At 45.6% G+C, this 23,147-nt stretch overlaps 1 protein-coding gene across 2 annotated transcripts in view; it reads left to right on the forward strand.

The window, feature by feature from the left end:
* The window catches only part of Rnf43 (ring finger protein 43), a 106,364-nt gene that overhangs the window by 68,900 nt on the left and 14,317 nt on the right, over positions 1 to 23,147 (forward strand). Inside the window, exon 3 of one of the 2 annotated variants that reach the window (XM_004669957.2) lies at positions 17,085 to 17,207. In XM_004669957.2, coding sequence (XP_004670014.1) covers positions 17,085 to 17,207 — 123 coding nt within the window. Of the gene's footprint in view, positions 1 to 17,084; positions 17,208 to 23,147 lie in introns of those variants that run through there. The other variant, XM_045157910.1, reaches the window with a different exon arrangement.

Genomic DNA, 23,147 nt, shown 5'->3' on the forward strand with positions numbered 1-23,147 from the left:
CACAGCTGCCCTGAGCTTTTGAATGTCAAACATTTCATGGCCAGAAGACAACACTGCACAGCACTCCTCCCCATCCTCCTGTTCCTCACATTCTAACCACCCCCCCCATCCCGTCTTCCACAATATTCCCTGAACCTTGAACCTTGGGGGTGGGGTGGTGATATAGATGCCCTGTTTAGTGTCTGGTGTTTTTTTTTTAATTTTTATTTTTTTGAGGTAGGGTTTCATAGAGCTGACCTGGAATTCACTATGTAATCTCAAGGTGGTCTCGAACTCTTGGTGATCCTCCTATCTCTGCCTCCTGAGTGCTGAGATTAAAGGCGTGCGCCACGACACCTGGCTTTAGTGTGTGTGTTTTGAGACAAAGTTTTACTATGTAGTCCACACTGGCCTGGAACTTACAATATATGCCAGGCTGGCCTTGAACTTCTAATCCTCTAACCCTAGTCCTCAAGTGCTAGCGTTATAAGTTTGTGCCTGGCATCTTCTAAGAGTCTGACCTTTGTGCGTTCAAAAGTGGTATTCTATCTCATGGCTCTCTTTCCAAAGGTCCCTGATATAACTAATGGTTTTTAGACAGGTTATTCTTTGTTTGTTTTTTGTTTTGTTTTGTTTTGTTTTTTGAGGTAGAGTCGCACTCTAGCTCCGGCTGACCTGGAATTCACTTTGTAATCTCAGGGTGGCCTCGAACTCTCGGCGATCCTCCTCCCTCCGCCTCCTGGGTGCTGGGATTAAAGGTGTGTGCCACCACGCCCAGCTTAGACAAGTTATTCTTTGCACATTGCTTCATGAGTGATTTTCCAGTGAACCTGTAAGTAAGGAGTGTTCTGGGCTGAGTCAGTGCAAAACTTGGCTTTACCTAACAATGAAGAAGATACATTCTGAAAAATTCCATAAACACAAACCTATAGAGTATAGGTCAGTCCTTTTATTTTTTTATTTTTAAGGTCAATCCTTGATGAAGCTTCTTTCCTCTTCTCTCTCTCTCTCTCTCTCTCTCTGTCTCTCTCTCTCTCTGTGATTTTTTTGTTTGTTTTGTTTTTGTTTTTTGAGGTAGGGTTTCTTTCTAGCCCAGACTGACCTGGAATTCACTATGTAGTCTCAGGGAGGCCTCAAAATCCATGGCGATCCTCCTACCTCTGCCTCCCAAGTGCTGGAATTAAAGGCATGTGCCATCACACCAGGCTCCTCTTTTAAAATATATATACATATATTTTTTATTTATTTATTAGAGAGAGAGAGAATGGGTGTGTCAGGGCCTGTAGCCACTGTAAACAAACTCCAGATGCATATGCCACCTTGTGTATCTGGCTTATGTAGATACTGGGGAATTGAATCTGGGTCCTTAGGTTTTGCAGGCAAGGGTCTTAACTGCTAAGCCATCTCTCCATTTTTAATTTTTTTTTTTTTGAGGTAGGGTCTCACTGTAGCCCTGTCCTGCCCTTGACACAGATGGTTTCTTTTCTTTTTTTTTTTTTTTGCTTTTTCAAGGTAGGGTCTCACTATAGCCCAGGCTGACCTGGAATTCACTACATAGTCTCAGGGTGGCCTTGAACTCATGGCAATCCTCCTACCTCTGCCTCCCAAGTGCGTGCGCCACCACGCCCAGCTTGACCTAGATGGTTTCTTGACGCACTCAAGATATAATAGTAAACACAGGATGTAAGAAGCCAGCATAACATGGAGTAATTTTTGAGTAAACCTTGTTCTTTAAGCAGAAAACATTAATACACTGATAATAAGCATGGCATAGTAAGTACTTGAACCCTTAGCATGGCTGTTTATCATCACCATTGGGGACCCTGTGCTGCATATACCTGTATGTGTTACACTTTTTGGGACTGGCAAGTGTGGAAGGCTTGTTTAACAGCAGCATCACAGCAAACACGCACGTCATTGCCGTGCTCCAACATTGTCCCCTGTGACATCAGTAGGCAGTGGGAGATTTTTAGCTCCTTTGTAGTTTCCCCCCCACTTCCTCCCCACCCCCACCCCAACGTAAGGTCTTACTCTAGCACAGGCTGGCCTCAAACTCACAGCGATCCTCCTACATCTGCCTCCTGAGTGCTGGGGTTACAGACCCGTACCACCGCGCCTGGCTCAGCTCCTTAGTAGTCTTACTGGACCACTGTCACCAAAGAGCTGTTGACTGACGCGTTTTTGAATGGTGCATGACCGCGTAATGGTATGAAAGCTTGACATTTTGAGTGCAAGCTGAGATTTTCCCCCTCTGGCTGTCTGATACTGACAGAACCCCACTTCTCAAGCAGCTCGGTAATTACCTCTCGTTTCTCCTTGCTTTTCTTCTGCTTATGACCCTGAATCTCCCATTCGAAAGAGGCTAACAGAGTTTAGGATCAGGAAAATCCCACCATGGAGGCTGTGTTCACATAAAGTCATATAAGTATGTCATGCAGTCTGAGGCAGGACAGGTAAATTCTCAGATTGAAGAATGAAGCCTTTCATGAGGGCCAAGGGAGCAAGGGAGAGATCTGGCCAAAGGACCATTATTTGGGTCTGAGCTTCTAGACCTTTCATTTCTGGACACACCTTCTCATCCCAAAGCAATAGGGACTATTCACCCGACAAGCATCTTTATCCCATGTCTGGGTCTGGTTGCTTTGTTGAGGCTAGAAGAGATGAGATAAATCCTGGGGGTTGCTGGGGGTTTGGGGGAGACACTAAAGACAGGAAACAGAGAGCAGAGGCCGAGGATCAAAGGCTTGCTAAGATGATTTGAGTTGAGGATCCTAGAAAAAGGGTCATGAAGCCCTCCAGCACATTTCCACATGATACCTTTCCACTGATGTCAGTGGTCTTCATGGAATACCTCCCCAACATGGATTCCTGGAGGTGTGACCATGTAGATAGGGTAGTGGGATCTAGGTAGTGAAGCTAGGTGACTAGGTTGTTCTAACTAGTTGTATGACCCTAGGCAGTCTGTAACTTGAGTCTCACTTTCCTCATCTGTACAAAGCAAGTTTATTTATTTATGAGACAGAGAGAGGGAGGTAGATATATAGAGAGAATAGGCACACCAGAGCCTCTAGCCAATGCAAATGAACTCCACATACATGTGCCACTTTGTGCATCTGGCTTTACATGGGTACTGGGGAATCGAACCTGGGTCCTTAGATTTTGTAGGAAAGTGCCTTAACTGCTGAGCCCATCCCTCCAGCCTCTAAAAAGAAAGCTTTTGAAAGCTAGGCATGATGTTGCACACCATTAATCGCAACACTCTAGAGGCAGAGGTAGGAGGATCCCTGTGAGTTCCAGGCCACCTGAGACTACATAGCATTCCAGGTCAGTCTGAGCCAGAGCTTGCCCTACCTCACTTCCCCCCCACACCAAAAAAAGTTTTGAGGGTTTTTTTTTTTTTTTTTTGAGGGGGGTTGTTTTGTTGTTGCTATTGTTTTTCTAGGTAGGATCTTGTTCTGGCTCAGCTCTGACCTGGAATTCACTAAGTAGTCTCAGGAGGTTGGCTTTGAACTCATTACAATCCTCGTACTTCTCTGCCTCCTGAGTGCTGGATTAAAGGCATGTGCCACCATGCCTGGCTTGAGGGTGTTTTTTTTTAAATTATTATTATTTTTTTAGTTTTTTGGTTTTTGTAGGTAGGGTCTCACTCTAGCCCAGGCTGACCTGGAAGTCACTATGTAGTCTCAGGGTGGCCTTGAACTCACAGCAGTCCTCCCTCCTCTGCCTCCCAAGTGCTGGGATTAAAGGCATACGGCATCACGCCTGACTTGGCTTGAGTTTTATTTTTGAGATGTAGTCTTACCATATTGTCCAGTTAAACCTCCCAAGAATTTGCCACCACACCCAGCTAAAATCAAGTTTTGAAGGTCCCTGAAAGGTATGATCCAAGCTCAGTGGTTAGCAGCATTCATCTCTTTTATAAACTGTATGGCAGCTGCCTCCAGATCTAGTTTTTATAAATTATTATTATTATTTGTTTGTTTGAGGTAGGGTCTCATTCTAGCCCAGGTTGACCTGGAATTCACTATGTAGGTCAGGGTGGCCTTGAAGTCATGGTGATCCTTCTGCCTCTGCTTCCTAAATGTTAGGATTCAAGGAGTGTGCCACCATACCCAGCTCCAGTTTAATTCTTTCACCAAATACTAAGGGCCTGTGATATGCAAAGACCCAAACTAGACATTCTGTGAACTCAGTTTTTCCCCTCAGTCTTTTCCACATTGTTTCTAGTTACATTTGAGCACATTAGTTGTCTTGTCAGCCTTCTTGGTCACTGGCACCCCTGTCCCCCAGGAAGGCTCCCCAGATCCAGTCACCATGTGTTGGTCCACTCCCATCAGGCCTATGATTATACTTTTTCCCTTTCCACCAACATGATCCTCTTTTGTCGCTTAAAATATTACACAATGAAGTTGAAACACACTTTCTTTGTAAACGAAAATTTAACAAAACAATCTCTTCTTGGCATTTCCCCAGCATCTCATCTCATTATTAAAAACTCTGCTATCTGGCAGTCATAACTTGCTAAAGACTTGCCATTGACATAGATGATGGGGGTGTGTGTGGAGAATATCAAATGAGAAGGTGGGGGATGGAGAGATGGCTTTGCTGTTAAGGTGCTTGCCAGCAAAGCCAAAAGACCAAAGTTCAATTTCCCAGTACAGGTAAAGCGAGATGCGCAAGGTAGCACAAGTCTCTGGAGTTGCTTTGGAGTGGCTGGAGGCCCTGCCCTGCCCCTTCTCTCTCTATCTCTGCCTCTCTCTCTCTCTCTCTCTCTCTCTCTCTCTCTCTCAAATAAATAAATAAATAAAAAGAAGAGGGATTAGTTGGAAAGAAGAAAGGGTTTATTGAAAGGGGGTGGAAGGGGAGACAAAAGGAAGTAATGGGAAGGGATTATGATCAAAGTATATTATGTACATTATAAAAATTGTCAATTAAAAGAAAGAAGCCAGGCTTTGTGGCACATGTCTTTATTCCCAGCACAAGAGAAGCAGAAGTAAGAGGATTGCTGTGACTAGCCTGGGACTACCCAGTGAGTTCCAGATCAGTTGGGCTAAAGTGAGACCCTACCTCAAAAAACCACATCAGAAAAATAATAAAATTTTAAAAATAAAAATAAAAAGAGACAGGTTAATGTGAGGGTGGAAAACAGGTTTCAAAGTTTCCAAGTTCACGCCCAAACAATCTCTGCTAGAATCTAATCTGGAGCTGCCAAACCTCGACCTCTTTAAATAGAGGGCAAGGTGACCAACTGGGGGCCCCAGAGAGGCCGTTGGAGTGCTGGGAGCCGGAAGCAGAAACGTGAGGCCAGTCTGCTTTTTCCCAACCCCCTAGCAGCAGGGGCTTTACTTTATGATGCTGGTGTGTCCTGCTGCCTGAGATTAAAAAAAAAATTAAAAAAAAAAAAAGTCAGGTAGTTCTAAGTTCAAGTAATGGAGGCAGCATCAAGTAATGGAGAGCATGGTTATAAAATCTGCAAAGAGGAAATGGAGAGAAGGGCGCCTTTGATGTCTCGCCAGTGCTCCTGATTACAAAGGCAAAATTGTAGCAGGCAGTCAGGTTACCTGTCCAAGGCCTGGGTGAAGGTCTGTGTGTGGAATCAGAGAACTGGAAGATTATCGCCGGAGAGGTGGGGGAGGAGAGTGCTGGGAAACAGGAGATAGAGAGGCCCGGCTTGCAAGAGCCCACAGCCAGGAGGAGGAGATGGCAGGGATAAGTAAGACCAGCATTAAGTTCGGGGCTCACTTGAGCCCTGGAATGCCCTTTGTGAGGAGGTAATGAGATCACATGGGAAGGAGGCGGGCTGAGAACTGGAAGAGCTTGTTCAGTGGGGTTTGGAGGGCTGAGAACAGGAGGGAAGTGACCGTGGATAACGAGCTGTCCCAGACTGTGCCTTGCGGAATGCTGGCATTTAGAGGCACTGTTGACCGCCTATGAGGGAGGAAGGAGTCAGAAAGGGCTTTGTCTCTTCCAGGAATAAGAAGAGATTTATTGTAGGTGCAAAAATAAAACCAGCTCCCATTTAATGAGCACTTGCTAAGTGTTGGTCTCTTTGCTAGGCACTTACTAGCCATTATCTCTAGTCATTAGGATAATGGGGAATCTTTTTTTTTTGTTGTTGTTCCCATCCTGAAAATAAAGAACAAGAGGTTCAGAAAGGTTAAGTAACCTAGCTTACAGGTAAATAATAGAGTCATTTGAATTTGAATCTTACGGGAGTAGAATTAAATAAGAACACATAGAAGAAAACCAAATTAGGGCTGGAGAGATGGCTTAGCAGTTAAGGCACTTGCCTGAAAAGCATAAGGACCCAGGTTCAATTCCCCAGTACCCATGTAAGGCAGCTGCGTGAGGTGGCACATGCGTCTTGAGTTTGTTTGCAGCGCCTGGAGGACCTGGTGCGCCCATTCTCTCTGTCTGCCTCCAGCCACTGCGAACAAACTCCAGATGTGTGTGCCCCTGTGTGGATGTGCAATATGCCTCACTGTGTGTCTGACTTACATGGACCTGGAGATTTGAACATGAATTCTTAGGCTTCACAGGCAAGTGCCTTAACTGCTGAGCCATCTTTCCAGCCCAAAATATTTTTTTAAAAAAAGAAAGAAAATCAACCTAAAAATATCAAATCTGGGGCCAAGCATGGCCCAGCACTTGGGAGGCAGAGCTAGGAGAATCACTGTGAGTTTGAGGCCAGCCTCTACATAGTGAATTCCAGGTCAGTCTGGCTGGAGTGAGAAACCACCTCAACCACTTCCCACCTCCCCCTCCCCCAAAATGAAATCCAGCTTAGTGGTGCAGGCCTGTAATCCCCTGTGCTACACAGCAAGACCCTGTCTCAAAACCAAAACAAAATAATGAAAGTATGAGCTAGGGGTGCCATGGCTCATACCTACAGTTCCAGCTGCTTGGGCGGCTGAGGCAGAAAGATCACTTGAGCCTAGAAGTTCGGGACAACCCTAGATAACATAGCAAGGCCCTGTCTCTCAGAAAGAAAGGGTCACAGCATATGCTACAGAGTGCAGTTTATACGTCTTTACCCAGGTGTAAAGTGGGTGCAAGCCCACTGAGGGAGCCGGGCTGAGAAGACAAGCTCCTCTTGATTTGCCTTCATGGCATCTCTGGGACAGTAGTAGTCCAGGAAGATGGGGGCTGCCAGTCCTTAAACTTCACCAATTTCTAGGCCCACCCCCCCCCCCCACATATAGCATAGCCTCACTGGATTCCACAAGCCCATTCCTTTCTCTTTGGGTATCACTAAGAGGACAGATGGACTCTATGGCCATATCACCCTCAGCGTACCCAGTCTCATCTGCTAGGCCAGATGACACAGGACAGGGATCATGGCTGCATCTTCGTCATGAAGAGACCTTACCCCTAGAGACAGATGCACCTCGGTCTGTTTTATCCCCGGGAGCGCTGTTCCTGGCTGAAGTGCCCGGAAGGAGGGGAGCAAGGCCTGCCTCCTGTTACTTACCCCAAGGACTAGCCCTACCCTGCTAGGTAATGAACAGCCTGGGTTACAGTGACTAGTTTTTGTTTTCAGTCTGCAAGTACTTGAAAAGCTTTCACTGTAACAGTTATTGTAACGATACAAAATGTAGTGTGGTTCTCATGCTGATACCTTGTATAAGAAATGTCACTAGATTTTCTATCCGATTACATCTGACTCCAAGCCTTATCTTTTTTAAAATTTTTATTTATTTATTATTTGAAAGAGGGAAAGAGGCAGAGAGAGAGAATGGGCATGCCAGGGCTTCCAGCCACTGCAAACAAATTCCAGATGCGTGCGCCCCCTTGTGCATCTGGCTTACATGGGTCCTGGAGAATTGAACCTGGGTCCTTTGGCTTTGAAGGCAAGCGCCTTAACCGCTAAGCCATTTCTCTAGCCCTCCAAGCTTATCTTTTTTTTTTTTATTCTTTTCCACAAGAAAAAATTTAATTTTTAGATAAAAGTACATAATTTCTATATTTTATTTATCAAGGGAAGGAGAAAAGAAGTCCTTTCCTATCATAAAACTTTATGTTCTTACTCTGTGTAAGACAACATTCATAAAAATAAATATACAAACTATTAATTTGACCAATTATTATATTAAAGCTTATGTAATGCCTACCCTAGACATTATTATACATATAGTTTAATTTCTTTGTAACAACACGTTTAAATAAAAAGTCACTAAAACAGAAATTATTTACATTCTCTCTCTATCTCTGTATGTGTGTGTGGGTGGGTACCTGTGTGTGGAGGCCAGAGGTCAGATATTAATTGTTTTGCACTTTACTTTTGGAAACAGTCTCACACTGAACCTAGTGCTAAATATCTGTGTCCAAGCCTTATCTTATAAGGTGGGGAGAAATTTTTTCAAGGGATGTTCTCCTGACAGAGTAGCATAAAAATCCCAGGTTTTATGAAAACTAGAGAGCCCATTGAACCCCGTTATCCAGACAGAAGCATTCATTTTAGATCTGAGGAGGCACATCCCGTCTGCCAGGGCTCAGCATCCCACTGTCTGTCACTCAGTCACTCGGCCAGGGGCGGACCCCACTACTTAGTGTCTCCTAGACCTCTCTCCCAGTCCTCAGGGTTCCAGAGACTGGGTCTTCCTCCTCCCTCCATTCTCACACTTCCACTCCTTTCTAATTTCAAGATACTAACATATTTATTTTTATTTATTTGAGAGAGAGCAAGAAAGATGCAGATAGAGGGGCTGGAGAGACGGCTCAGCGGGTAAGGCATTTGCCTGGAAAGCCTAAGGACCCAGGTTTGATTCCCTAATACCCACATAAGCCAAATGCACAAGGTGGCACATGCATCTGGAGTTCATTTGCAGTGGCTGGAGGCTTTGGTGTGCCCATTATCTCTCTCTCTCCTTCTTCTCTCTCTCTCTATCTACCTCTCTCTAACTCTCAAATAAGCAAAAAAAAAAAAAAAAAAAAAAAAGAAAAAAGAAAGAAGGAAAGAAAAAAAAAGAAAGAAAGAAAGATGCAGATAGAGCGAAATGGACATGCGCAGGCCTCTAGCCACTGCAAACAAACCAGATGCATGCACCACTTTGTGCATCTGGCTTTATCAAGCCTGGGTCCTTTGGCTTTGCAGGCAAGTGCCTTAACCTCTAAGCAGTCTCTCCAGTCCAACACTTACATATTCTTGATGAGTTCAGTTTTTCACAGCAGCCAGAAAGGAGGCTTTTGTTTTGTTTTGTGTTTTCAAGGTAGGGTCTCACTCTAGCCCAGGCTGACCTGAAATTCACTGTGTAGTCTCAGGGTGGCCTCAAACTCATGACGATCCTCCTACCTCTGCTTCCCAAGTGCTGGGACTAAAGGCGTGCGCCACCACGCCTGGCTTTAGAAAGGAGGTCTGTTGCAGTCAGGTTCACATTGCTGGTAGAAATCACCCTACCAAGAGAAGCTTGTGGGAAAAAAGAGATTTATTTTGACTTATAGGCTTGAGGGGAAGCTCCACAATGGCAGGGGAAAATGATGTCATGAGCAGAGGGTGGATGTCACTTCCTGGCCAATATCAGGTAGACAACAGAAACAGGAGAGTGCTAAACACTGGCAAGGGGAAACTAGCTATGACACCAATAGGCCCACCCCCAACAATACACGGCCTCCAGGAGGTTTTACTTTCTAATTGCCATCAGCTGGGGAACCCAGCATTCAGAACACCTAAGTTTATGGGAGACACCTGAGTCAAATGCCACACGGTCTTTAATCAGTATTTGCTTTTGGCAACTGTTCCAGAAGCAGAGATGGAAGGAGAAGCTACCTTCCTGGAGGGAAAGAAGGGGAGACAAAACAAAATGTAAATGGATGCCATTCTTTTTTTTTTTTTTTTTTTTTTACATTTTTATTTATTTATTTGTTTTTGTTTTTGGAGGTAGGGTTTCATTGTAGCCCAGGCTGACCTGGAATTCACTATGGAATCTCAGGGTGGCCTCGAACTCACAGTGATCCTCCTACCTCTGCCTCCCAAGTGCTGGGATTAAAGGTGTGTGCCACCACACCTGGTCTTTTAAAAATATTATTATTTCACATGGCAAAAGACTCAGTTTCTGTTTTCCTCTGATGTCATTGACAGCAAAGCACTATAGTCTGTCATGCCTATTTCCTTGCCCAGAAACTTGGCACACATTGTATTATTTTTTTAAAACATATTTTTTTAATTAATTAATTGTTTTGAGAGAAAGAAAGAGGCAGATAGAGAGAAAGAATGGGCACACCATGGCCTCTAGCCACTGCAAATGAACAAACTCCAGGTACATGTGCCACCTTGTGCATCTGGCTTATATGGGTTCTGAGGAATCAAACCTTGGTCCTTAGGCTTCACAGGCACAAGTGCCTTAGCCACTCATCCAACTCTCTAGCCCCTAAATATTATTTATTTATTAATTTATCGGTTTTTTGAGGTAGGATCTCACTCTAGCCCAGGCTGACCTGGAATTCACTATGAAGTCTCAAGGTGGCCCTGAACTCACAGCGATCCTCCTACCTCTGCCTCCTGAGTGCTGGGATTAAAGGCGTGCGCTACCACTCCCGACTATTTTTATTTATTTATTTGAGAGAGAGCAATCAGTAGTTTGGGTACACCCGGGCCTCCTATTGCTTCACACAAACTCCAGACTCATGTTCCACTTCGTGCAGCTGGGTGCTGGGGAGTCAAACCCAGACCTGTATGCTTTGCAAGGAAGCGCCTTTCACCACTGAGCCATGTCTCCAGCTCTGTTTTATGTTTATGGTTTACTGTCAGTTATCTGGTTGTAGAGCATTCATAGTTAGTCACCACATACTAGGCAAGTGCTCCGCCTCTAGCAGGCACTGAATGGTGGGGGAGCAGACGACCTGGGGGTGGGCAGAGGAGGCAAGAGAGCAGACCGTGCCCAGTACAGTGGGATATGCACATCTGTGATTAGGGAAATGCAGGACAGATTGGCAAGTGCTAAAAATGTGTTTAAGGAAATGAAGCAGGTTGTTATTTTTGGACATGAGTTTCAAGAGGGGGTGGGGGAGGTGCTTGGGAAGAAAAAGGAAGCCACAAAAAAAGCCCAGTCCAGGCCAGCGTCCCCCCCCCCCCTTTAACAGGCAGGGCCTTTTAAGCTGTGTTTAAGAGTACAGACTTCATCTCACAAGCTGTGAGGAGTCTTCTAAGAGCTTTAAATAGAGAATAAATAACACGTCCAAGATAGCATGTTAGGCCACTTTGGCTGCAATATAGAGAAACGAGTGGGACGAGGTGGCTCTGGTTAGGGAGCTATTCCAGGGCCTCCGCACTTCTAGAAACGACAGTGGCAAGTGTCAGAATCGCCACAGTGAGAAGGGGGATGGGGGGTGGAGAGATACTTAGTCCGCTTGGCCTCTCTGCCTGCCCGGAAAATGGAGAAATACTTAGATGGCTAGAATCTAATGAATGCTTGAGTGCGGGTGTTTGGAGAGGGGCGGGAAGGAGACAGAGGAGACAAGAAGGGTCACATCTGGCTTGGGCAACAGTGGATAGTGGTGCTAATCTCTCAGATAGGGCACACTGCAGGAGCAGTTTTAGAGGGTGGTGTTTTTTGTTTGTTTGTTTGTTTTTTTGACACAGACAGAGAAAGAAGCAGAGAAAGAGAGAAAGACAGAATGGATGCACCAGGGGCTCCAGCTGCTGCAAATGGACTTCAGAAGCATGTGCCACCTTGTGCATCTGGCTTATATAGGTCCTGGGGACTCAAACCTGGGTCCTTTGGCTTTGCAGGCAAGCTCTTTAACCACTAAGCCATCTCTCCAGTCCAAGAGGGTAATTTTTTTCCTAATTTTATTTTTTTTCTAATTTTTATTAACAATTTCCATGATTATAAAAAATATCCCATGGTAATATCCTCCCTCCCCCCACTTTCCCCTTTGAAACTCCATTCTCCATCATATCCCCTCCCCATCTCAATTAGTCTCTCTTTTATTTTGATGTCATGATCTTTTCCTCCTCTTATGATGATGGTCTTGTGTAGGTAGTGTCAGGCACTGTGAGGTCATGGATATCCAGGCCATTTTCTGTCTGGGGGGAGCACTTTGTAAGGAGTCCTACCCTTCCTTTGGCTCTAACATCAAGAGGGTAATTTTGAACAGGCTGACTTTGATGCATTTTATGTGAAGGATCTTCACATAGGAGGTTCCAGGGAGCAGTTGGGCATATGGGTCTGGAACTCAAGAAAAGACTAGACTAGACTGAGCCTGGTGTGGTGGTGCACGCCTTTAATCCCAGCACTTGGGAGGCAGAAGTAGGAGGATCACCGTGTGTTCAAGGCCGCCCTGAGACCACATAGTGAATTCCAAGTCAGCCTGGACTAGTGCAAGACTTTAATTTTTTAAATAATTGCTAATTTTATTTATTTATTTATTTAGACATTGTCTCACATATTGTACCTCAGGCTGGCCTGGAACTCACTGTGTATTACAGGCTAGCCTTGAATTTGTGGTAGTTCTTCTATCCTATCTCAGCCTTCTGAGTGCTTTGACTACAGGCTTGTGCCTTTGCACCCAGCTCTTCGATTTTTTTCTTCACCTTGTCTTATTCTCCTGTCTTTTTCCCCCCAATTTTTTTTTCTTTTTTTAATTTCAAATTTTTATTAGCAACTCTCATGATTATAAAAAATATCCCATGGTAATACCCTCCCTCCCTCCACTTTCCCCTTTCCCCCCATTTCTTTGGAATCTTGAACATATCATTTAACCTTTTAGTGCCCCAGTCCATCATCTTCAAAGGGGGACAATTATAATTTCTGCCATATAAAATGAGGATAAAAAGGTTTATTACCCAAAAATGCTAAGAACAATCAGTGAGCTATGCTATTTCCTTAGTAAACATAAACTCTTATTACCCCATCCCCATTATTCTCATGTGGACAATGGAGGGGTGAGTCGGTGTCAGTGTGAGCTCAGTGACTGCAGTGGATGTAGTGAGGCAAGCTAAGTTCTAATCGTGTGTGACCTTAGCTTCTCTGAGCTTCAAGCTCATCTTTATAAGGGGATGGCAACACTGACCTCATGGTGAGATAATGCCTCAAGCCCTGGCATGCAGGGACACTTAAAATGACTCATCTCCTCTCCTCTCAGTTTTCCACCCTTGGTTGCTGGTTCAGAACCAGCCAAATCTGCCAACTCAGACACCAGGGTTTCCCCTTGTACCTCGCCAGAGACATTCTGCAGCGGCATTGTTGTGGGTGATGGTATCCTGTTAAGTAAGGCTCAAGGGCAGAGTGGAGAGGAAATATTTGTAAGTCCTTCTTTACAGACTGCTGTTACCCAAAGTGACCTTCCCTTTCCCCCACTGGTCAGTGAGGGGTCTTCATGAGAAAGCTGGCCTGTGGAGGACGGGCAAGCAAACACAGCAGTGGACCTGTGTGGCCGAAGGTCTCTGTTGTGTGAACAGGGCTTTCTGATGTCCCGCCACACTGTCCTTTCCAGTCCCTAGGAGAATCCTTCTCACAAGCAAGTCTTGTGATCCCCGCTGCATGGCCTGGCTCTTCCTGGTCTTTCCGGACTCATCTTCTGCCTTCCCTCTTGTGCCAGCCCTCTCTTCCTGCAGACCCATCCCAACCTGGTACTTTGGCATGGGTGGTGTCCTCTAACAGAAACTTTATCCCTCTACCCCTACCCCTTTTGATGGTCCCCTAGGTGAAGATATATTTATTCGTCCGTCAAAGAAATTCAAATCACCTCATATGATAAATTCGCTGCCTGCTCCCCAGTGTGGGATTATCAGTTTCCCACTCCTGAGCGTTCTCATAGGCCCTTGAACAAGAGAAAAGCGCAGTGCCGTGGCGCTACAGGCTTGTTTTCTGGCCTTCGTCAGGGCAAGGAGCCTCTCTTATTCATCGCTGACATCTCCAGGCATTTCACAATGTCTGGCACCATGCAGGCTTTCAGGGTCGGTAGAATTTTAAACATGAATGGATATGGGGTTGGATGGACAGCCAGGTAGCGACAGGTGACAAGAGCTCGCTGATCCAGGGGCTTCACCGAAGAGAGAACATACCAGCCTTCTTCTGGAAATAAGGACACCTAACTTTGATCACCATTACTTTTTTGTTTTTGTTTTGTTTTGTTCGAGGTACAGTTTCACTCTAGCTCAGGCTGACTTGGAATTTACTGTCTCAGTGTGGCCTCAAACTCACGGCACTTCTATCTCTGCCTCCCAAGTGCTGGGATCAAAGGCGTGCGCCACCACTTAAAAGATCCTCATCACTTTGAAGGATTAATAGTCCTTAAAAGTTTGGAAATAGAGCTGGAGAAATGGCTTAGTGGCTGGGCTTTGCAAACAAGGGCCTTAACTGCTGAGCCATCTCTGCAGTCCCTGGCTCATTCATTTGTTCTTTCTTTCTTTCAAAAAAAAAAAAAAAAAAAAACAGGGCTGGAGAGCTTCCTTCCTTAGTGGTTAAGGCGTTTGCCTGCAAAGCCTAGGGACCTGAGTTCGATTCCCCAGTACCCACGTAACACCAAATATACAAAGTGGCACATGTGTCTGAAGTTCATTTGCAGTGGCTAAAGGCTCTGGCATGCCCATTCTCTGTCTGCTTCTTCTTCTTCTCTCTGTCTCTCAAAATAAATAAATAAAATAAAATATTAAAAAATACCACAACTTTTTATTGACAGTCTCCATAAATATAGACAATAAACTGTGATAATTCCCACGTCCATTTTTATTTTTCCCCTCCCAAATCCACCCTTCATTGAATCCCTTCTTCTTTCCAATTAGTCTCTCTTCTGTTTTGATGTCATCATCTTTTCCTCCTATTATGAAGGTCATGAGTATCAAGGCCATTTTGTATTTGTAAGACAGCATTGTAAACAGTCCTACCCTTCCTTTGGCTCTTATATTCTTTCCACCACCTCTTTTTCAATGGTCCTGAGCCTTGGAGGGTGTGATAGAGATGTCTCAGTGCTGAATGCTCCTCTGTCACTTCCTCTTAGCACCGTGGTGAGTTTTAGGTCACTGAAGTAGTCACCGCCTTCTGAAAAGAGAAGCTTCTCTAACTCTAAGTGAGAGTAGCACTAATATAGGTATAAACATAAACATTAAAAGTGCTTAAAGGCCAAGCGTGGAGGTGCACACCTTTAATCCCAGCACTGGGAAGGCAGAGGTAGGAGTATTGCCATGAGTTCAAAGCCACCCAGAGACTAAAGAGTCAATTCCAGGTCAGTCTGAGCTAGAGTGAGATCCTACCTTGAAAAACCAAAATAAATAAATAAATTAATTAATTAATTAAAAGTGCTTAAAGAGCAGTTTGATGGGTATAATATATGCATTTAGCCAGACAACGGTGGTCATTACTCCCCTAGGGCTCATGATCTCCCCAACTTTTGACTAGGTTTTCAGTACCAGGAATGTATTCCCCTCCCATAGAGCAGGCCTCCAGTCCAATCAGAAAGCAGTTGATTCCCCCCATAACAGACATACCATTATTACACCAATTGGCACATTTGGCTTACCTGGCCAGCTACAAGGCTTTTGGGATCCACTGCTCTCATGGTGGCCTTGAACTCATGGTGATCCTATTACCTCTGCCTCCCTAGTGCTGGGATTAAAGACATGCACCACCATGCCCAGCTTTAAAACCATTGATCACTTCTCTCACCCAAAAGGCTGCATGTTTCAGGCTGGTTCTTTCCTGAAGTCCTTCTGACTTTAGCATCAGTAGAAGGGGAAATGTGGACAGCTTTTGAGTAAGAAATCCCTTTTTTTTTTTTGTCAGGATACATTGGGTTTCCACCACGTAGAAGTCCCTGGCCCACAGGATTATCCAAAGCCAAATAAATAGTCATTATTCAGTACCAGCTGGCTTAGAGGACCAGACCTGTCACAACCCCAGAACAGTTTGCTGAGCTGGTTCCATCACAACCACATTGTTCCTGGGGCAGGAGTTCTGCTGGGCAAGGCTGAAATCTTAGCTAAGCTTCATCCCAAGATAGTCACATCTCCCTGCCAGCACCTTGCTTGGTCACGGGATGGGCACAGCATATGAGCAGGGTAAGAGCAGCAGGGGACATCAAATTAGAAGACATGGGCCAGAGTCTATGGGGACATTTAAAAAATGTTTTATTTATTTATTAGAGAGAAAGAAAGAGGCAGATAGAAAATGGGTACACCAGGGCCCAGCCATTACAACAAACTCCAGACTCATGCATCACCTTGTGCATCTGGCTTTACATACTGGGGAATCAAACTAGGACCCTTAGGCTTTGCAGGCAAGTGCCTTAGCCACTGAGCAATCTCTTCAGCATCTACAGGCACATTTTAAAATAAATATTGTATTTATTTATTTGCAAAGGGAAGAGAGTGAATGAATAAGCATGCCAGGACCTCTAATCACTGCAAACAAACTCAAGACACATGCACCACTTTGTGCAGCATCTGGTTTTACATGGGTACTAGGGAATCAAACCCAGGCTGTCAGGCTTTGTAAGCAAGTGCCTTAATTGCTGAGCCATTTTTCCAACCCCACTGCAGGGAAATTTGCTGCTGGGAGCATCCCAGGGAGGCATCAGCATCACCTGGCACTGCCCTTAGGAGCAAGAAGGGCAGGCACTTGTGCAGGGGCACATGGATACTCTGTTAGTCTCATTCCCTTAAAGTGACAAACTACGGTCACAAATTTACTACGAAGCTATGCAGTAATAAGATCCACTGTTCTTGTTGTTGAGACAGGGTCTCACCCAGGCTAGTGTTCTAGCTTAATCATGAGAGTGGCTACCACGCATGAAACCTTGGGTTCTATCCCCAGCATCTCATAAGACCAGCGGCACAGCACTTGGGAGGTAGATAGGAGAATAGAAGTTCAAAACAGCTACACAGTGAGGCCAGCCTGGGCAACAGGAGACCCTGTCTCAAACAAGAAGAGCGAGAGAGTCTCAACACTGTTGCCTCAAGCTAGCCTGGAAGTCACAGGGTACTCCAGTGATAGTAATCCTCCTACTTCACCTCCTGAGTGCTGGGGTGTAGGCATGAGCCACCACACACTCATCTGAGGCACCCAGAGACCTACCTAGAACAGGATAGAAGTACTTGGTTCTCATAGCTCACACCTGCTTCTCTAACCCGGATCTTTGTCTCTCTCTCTCTCTCTCTCTCTCTGCAGTCCCACCCCCTGTACCTATGCAATGCCAGTGATGACGACAATCTGGAACCTGGGTTCATCAGCATCGTCAAGCTGGAGAGTCCTCGACGGTCCCCTCGCCCCTGCCTGTCACTGGCCAGTAAGGTAGATTCACACTTGACCCTACACATGTCCTGAACTGCACCCAGCTCCTGTCTTCCAAGAGTGACATATAAGCCTGATGGTCTTGGGTTTTCCTAGCCCCTGGCTGGTTGAAGAGAGGTAGAAATTCATACTTCTTCTATTTTTTTTCACTGAACAGCAACAGCAGGATTTTCTGAGTTTTATTCCAGTATGAGTTCCACCCCCACTTCCTCCTTTACCACTTAGGTGTTCCTAAGTCCCTACCCAGCAACTGAGCAAAGAGGAGGCCACTTTAAAGGTTCTTCCATGCTTAAGAAATGTTTACCAAACAGGGCTGGAGAGATGGCTTAGTGGCTAAGGCGTTTGCATGCAAAGCCAAAGGATCCCCGTTCAATTCCCCAGGACCCATGTAAGACAGATGCACAAGGGGGCACATGCGTCTGGAGTTTGTTTGCAGAGGCTGGAGGCCCTGGAGTGGCCATTCTCTCTCTCTGGCTCTCAAATAAATAAATAAATAACATATATTTTTTTTTAAAAAAAAGAAATATTTACCAAGCACATTCACAAGAACAGCAAAACAGGCTGGAAAGATGGCTTAGTGGTTAAGCACTTGCCTGTGAAGCCTAAGAACCCCCATTCGAGGCTCGATTCCCCAGGACCCACGTTAGCCAGATGCACAAGGGGGCGCATGCGTCTGGAGTTTGTTTGCAGTGCCCATTCTCTCTCTCTCTCTCTCTCTCTCTCTCTCTCCCTCTCTCCTTCTCTCTGTCTGTTGCTCTCAAATAAATAAATAAAAATAAACAAAAAAGTTCTTTAAAAAAAAAAAGAACAGCAAAACAGAGCCAGGTGTGGTGGCTCATGCCTGTAATACCAGCACTTGGAGGGCTGAGTCAGGAAGATTACCTCAAGTTTGAGGCAAGTCTGGGCTACATAGTGACTACCAGGTGACTCTAGACTACATAGCAGGACCTTAACTCAAAAAGAAATTAAAAATAGACCAGCAAAGTAGAAAGGTTCCACGTTTCCTCTGAGGTTGCAAACTGCAAAATAGCCTTGGCTTACATAAGTGTTGTATTTTCAAAATATAAGTTAATTGCTACACTTCAAAACTAAAGATGTTAGGCGGGCATGGTGGCACATGCCTGTCATCCCAGAACCAGGAGGAGTGTGAGTTGGATGCCAGCCTGGCTTTCATTGGAGACCTTGTCTCTTTTCAAAAACAAATTGAAAATGCACTTCGAAGAGTTCACATTTTCAACTTTCCTGGAAGAAAACTCAGACACTCCAGTAGCACTTGCCTCACACTTAGTGGAAACCGAGCTGGAGTTGCCCCTTTCCTGGACTTTCCATTTCGCCATGCTCCACTCTGGCCTGCCAGCTCAAGGCTCTGAGTATTTGTTTGTGACCCCTGCTTTTGTTTACCTATTAGTTTCTCTTCGCGGTGCTGGGGACTGAACGTAGGGCCTTGTATATACTGGGCAAGCACTTTACCGCTGAGCTGTATCCTCAGCTCCTGTGCTTTAATTTCACTGTACCTAGTGGGATGGGGGGCAGATTGTGTGTGTGTGTGTGTGTTGTCTCATTTACTTTTCACAGTAGTCCAGAAAGGTAGCCATAATTGCTCTCTCCAGTAGGGATAGGAGGCAGAGGCGAGGACTAATAACTTGCCAGAAGGACTCGATTCAGAAGGAGCAGAGCCAAGATCTGAGTCCAGCCCTATCTGGTTCTCGAGCCTGGGCTCTCTGCCTTTCTGCCTCTCATTCTGCCTGGGAAAACTGGACATACGTGCAGAGTGTAGCTAGGTTGTGTGTGGCACAGGTGGGCGGCCTTAGGGGAGAGGGTCCTGGTCTCAAGGGTGGTAAGAGGGGCAGGTTCTGACTGTGGCTGGCCCGACGTTGTAGCTCATTTACCTGGCACACACGAGGACCTAAATTTGATCCCCTGAATTGCCAAAGGAAAAAGAAAGAAAAAATGAATGTGGCACCAAAACACAGATCCTCCTAGCTGGGCTGTGCTGGTGCAGAAGGGAGTTCAAAGGGAGCTGGAAGACGTTGAAGAGGTGGAGCAAGTGGAAGCACTTTACAGTCATGGGGGCCCTATTGGTAGCAGAATGTTTTTTAGACTGAAACTACCCTATTTATTGGGCATTTGATTGCCCCTGTTTTTCAGATTTGAGGAAAATGTTATTCATTTGGTGAGTGTGGGTTCAGTGCCTGGTCTTTATTAGGTGTAGTGTGAATGTGAATGTTTGAGTAGAAAGGGAGGGAGGGAGGGAGTGGGGGGGGGGAGGTAGCTGGAGAGATGGCTTAGTGGTTAAGGCACTTGCTTGCAAAGCCTAAGGACCCAGGTTCAGTTCCCCAGTACACACATAAGCCAGATGCACAAGGTGGCGCATGTGCCTGGAGTTCGTTTGCAGTGGCTAGAGGTCCTGGCGCACCCATTTTCTTTCTCTCTTTCCTTTTTTAAATATGAGGAGACACTAGAGGAGAAGGGTTCAGAGAAGCTCTGGTGATCACCCTCTCCCTTCTGATCTTTACCTAATATAAAAGCAACATATATTCAGTCTGTAAATTTTACAGCAAAGTGGAATATCTAATTCTAACTCTCCACCAGAGTTCCTGATGTTCTTTGCTGTTATGGTTTGAGACAGAGTCTTACTATGCAGCCTGAGCTGGCTTTGAACTCACAGTCTGCCTGCCCTCACTTCCCAAGTATTGGGATTGCAAGTGTGCACCATCACCCCCAACTTCCTACTCTTCTTTTAACACAGTATGCGGGGCTGGAGAGATTGCCCAGTGGTTAAAGGCATTCACTTACATAGTGTGAAGGCCCAGGTTTGATTCCCCAGTACTCACATAAAGCCAGATGCACAAGGTTGCCCATACATCTACAGTTTGTTTCTGTTGGCAGGAGGTACTGGCATGCCTATTCTCTCTCTCTCCTCTCTCAAATAAATAACGAATAAAAAAATAAGAATAAAAACAAGCTGAGTGTGGTGCGCATGCCTTTAATCCAAGCATTCGGGAGGCAGGGTAAGAGGATCGCCGTGAGTTCAAGGCCACCCTGAGACTACATAGTGAATTCCAGGTCAGCCTGGACGAGAGTTAAACCTTACCTCAGAAAACAAAACAAAACAAACAAACAAACAATAAAGAATAAAAAGAAAACTAGGGCTGGAGAGATTGCTTAGCAGTTAAGGTGTTTGCCTGCAAAGCCAAAGGACCCAGGCTCAATTCCCCAGGACCCATGTAAGCCAAATGCACAAGGTAGCACATGTGTCTGGAGTTTGTTTCCAGTGGCTAGAGGCCTTGGTGCACCCATTCTCTCCCTCCCTCTCTCTCTCTCTCTCTCTCTCTCTCTCTCTCTCTCTCTCTCTCTCTCTCTCTCTCTCTGTGTGTGTGTGTGTGTGCATCTTTCCCTCTTGCTCTCTCAAATAAAATAATTCTAGAGTTGGAAGGGACCGTTAAAAAAAAACAACTGGGGGCTGGAGAGATGGCTTAGTGGTTAAGGCATTAGCCTGCAAAGCCATAGGACCCAGGTTCAATTCCCCAGGACCTATGTTAGTCAGATGCACAAGGGGGCACACGCGTCTGGAGTTTAATTGCAGTGGATGTAGGCCCTGGTGCGCCCATACCCTGTCTCTTTCTCTCTCTCTCTCTCTCTCCCCCCTCTCACCCTTTCTCTGTCAAATAAATAAATAAAAATTAAAAAAAAAAAACTGGGCTGGCTGGAGGGATGGCTTAGTGGTCAAGGCAGTTGCCTGCAAAGCGAAAGGACCCAGGTTCAATTCCCCAGGACCCACGTTAGCCAGATGCACAAGGGGGCACATGTGTCTGGAGTTTGTTTGCAGTGGCTAGAGGCCCTGGTGCATCTCCTCTCTCTCTCTCTCTCTCCCTCTTTCTCTGTCAAATAAATAAAAATAAAACCCACAGTATGTGATCTCACTGCTTGTGGACATCTGGCACTCTGTGAAGGTGCATCTACACAGAATGCTTCCTCCTCGCCCTCTGGAGGCTCACACAGCCGTAGAGTGGGATGTGCACACAGACACTGCAGCCAGAAACATGTGGCCAGTGCCCATGGAGATGCATGTTGCTCTTCTGTTTATGTCATGAAATGGAACTTGCTCTATGTCAGTGATTATTGTAAGGATAAAAATAATGTGTAGCCGGGCGTGGTGGCACACGCCTTTAGTCCTAGCACTCGGGAGGCAGAGGTAGGAGGATTGCCATGAATTCGAGGCCACCTTGAGACTACATAGTGAATTCCAGGTAAGCCTAGGTTAGAGTGAGATCCCGCCTTGAAAACAACGACAACAACAAAACGTGTGTTAGGATTGGCTGGAGAGATGGCTCAGCCATTAAGGCATTTGCCTGCATGGCCTGATGGCCTGGGTTTGATCTCCCAGTCCCCATGTAAAGCCAGTTGCACAAAGTGGTGCGTGCATCTGGAACTCGTTTATAGTGTCTAGAGGCCCTGATGCACCTGTTCTCCCTCTCTCTCTATCTGCCTCTCTCTCTTTCTCTCTGTCTCTCTTTGCAAATAAATAATAATAATAATAAGTAACGTTTATTAAGTGCACTCTAGTGCCTGAGCTAAAACAAACACAGACCCAAAAGATGTAAGGGCTTAAGAGTCATAGCCTGGCTCTGTGACCACAGCCCTTATTTCCTCCCTGCACTTCGACCCTGTGCGGTATGTTAGATTTTTTGTTGCTGTGACAGAATAGCTGAGAAAATAATTTGAGGGAGTAAGGATTGACTTTGGCTCCTGGGTTCAGAGACTTCCATGTATGGTAGGCTGGTTCAATGGTGGTGAGGTGGTACATCATAGTGGGCAAGCATGGCCAAGTAGAGAAGTGCATATTATTATAGCCAGGGAGCGAGGCGGGGGATGCGGGGGGGATGAATATGCCTGTTGAGAGAATATGCCTGTTGTAGTAGGCTTTCTCTTTTTTCATTCCAACTGTGGCTACAGCCAGCCTATAGGATGGCACCGTTTACATACAAGGCAGCTCTTCCAAACATCCTCATGGACATACCCAGAAATGTGTTTCAGTCATCTTCTAGGTGCTTCTCAGTCCAATCAAGTTGACAATGAACACTAGCCATCACATCTGGCTTCTCCACCCTAAGATCACCAACTGCCAGATGCACAAGGTGGCGCATGTGTCTGGGGTTCACTTGCAGTGGCTAGAGAACCTGGCGTGCCCATTCTCTCCCCCCACCCCTTACCTACCTACTCTCTCTCTCTAATAAATAATTCCAACACTTAGGAGGCAGAGGTAGGAGGATCACAATGAGTTCAAGGCTGGGTCCTTAGGCATTGCAGGCAAGTGCCTTAACTCTTAAGCCATCTCTCCAGCCCTGGGTTGTTTTTTTTTTTTTTAATTTATCTATTTATTTATTTGACATAAAGAGGGAGAGATAGAGAGAGAGAATGGGTGCACCAGGGCCTCCAGCTATTGCAAACAAATTCCATATGCATGTGCCACCTTGTGCATCTGGCTAACATGGGTCCTGGGGAATTGAACTTGGGTCCTTTGGCTTTGCAGGCAAACACCTTAACCGCTAAGCCATCCCTCCAGCCCTTGGGTTGGGGTTTTTTATAGCAGGATTAAACCCAGGGCTTTGCACATGCTAAGAGTATGTTCTAGCATGTGAACTACACCCTCATCCTTGCTCCCATAATTGTATAGTTCACAAAGCTGTCTCTCTCTCTCTCTCTCTCTCTCTCTCTCTCTCTCTCTCTCTCTCTCTGTCTGTCATCTCTCTCGTTCTTCTCTGAACCTTCACCATAACTGCTGGATTTTTCCATTCCCATAACCACGCCCACCCAGATGCCCAAATTGGTGTCTGTTTCTTCATTAGTAGTTCCGCATTTATTCTAGTGATAAGCTGGACCCCTGTGACCTCATGCATGAGCAAGTGTAGTGACCTTTTGCCTAGTGGAAGGAGTTAG

The sequence above is a fragment of the Jaculus jaculus genome, chromosome 9 (assembly GCF_020740685.1).
Source record: "Jaculus jaculus isolate mJacJac1 chromosome 9, mJacJac1.mat.Y.cur, whole genome shotgun sequence".
Classification (NCBI taxonomy): Eukaryota; Metazoa; Chordata; class Mammalia; order Rodentia; family Dipodidae; genus Jaculus; species Jaculus jaculus.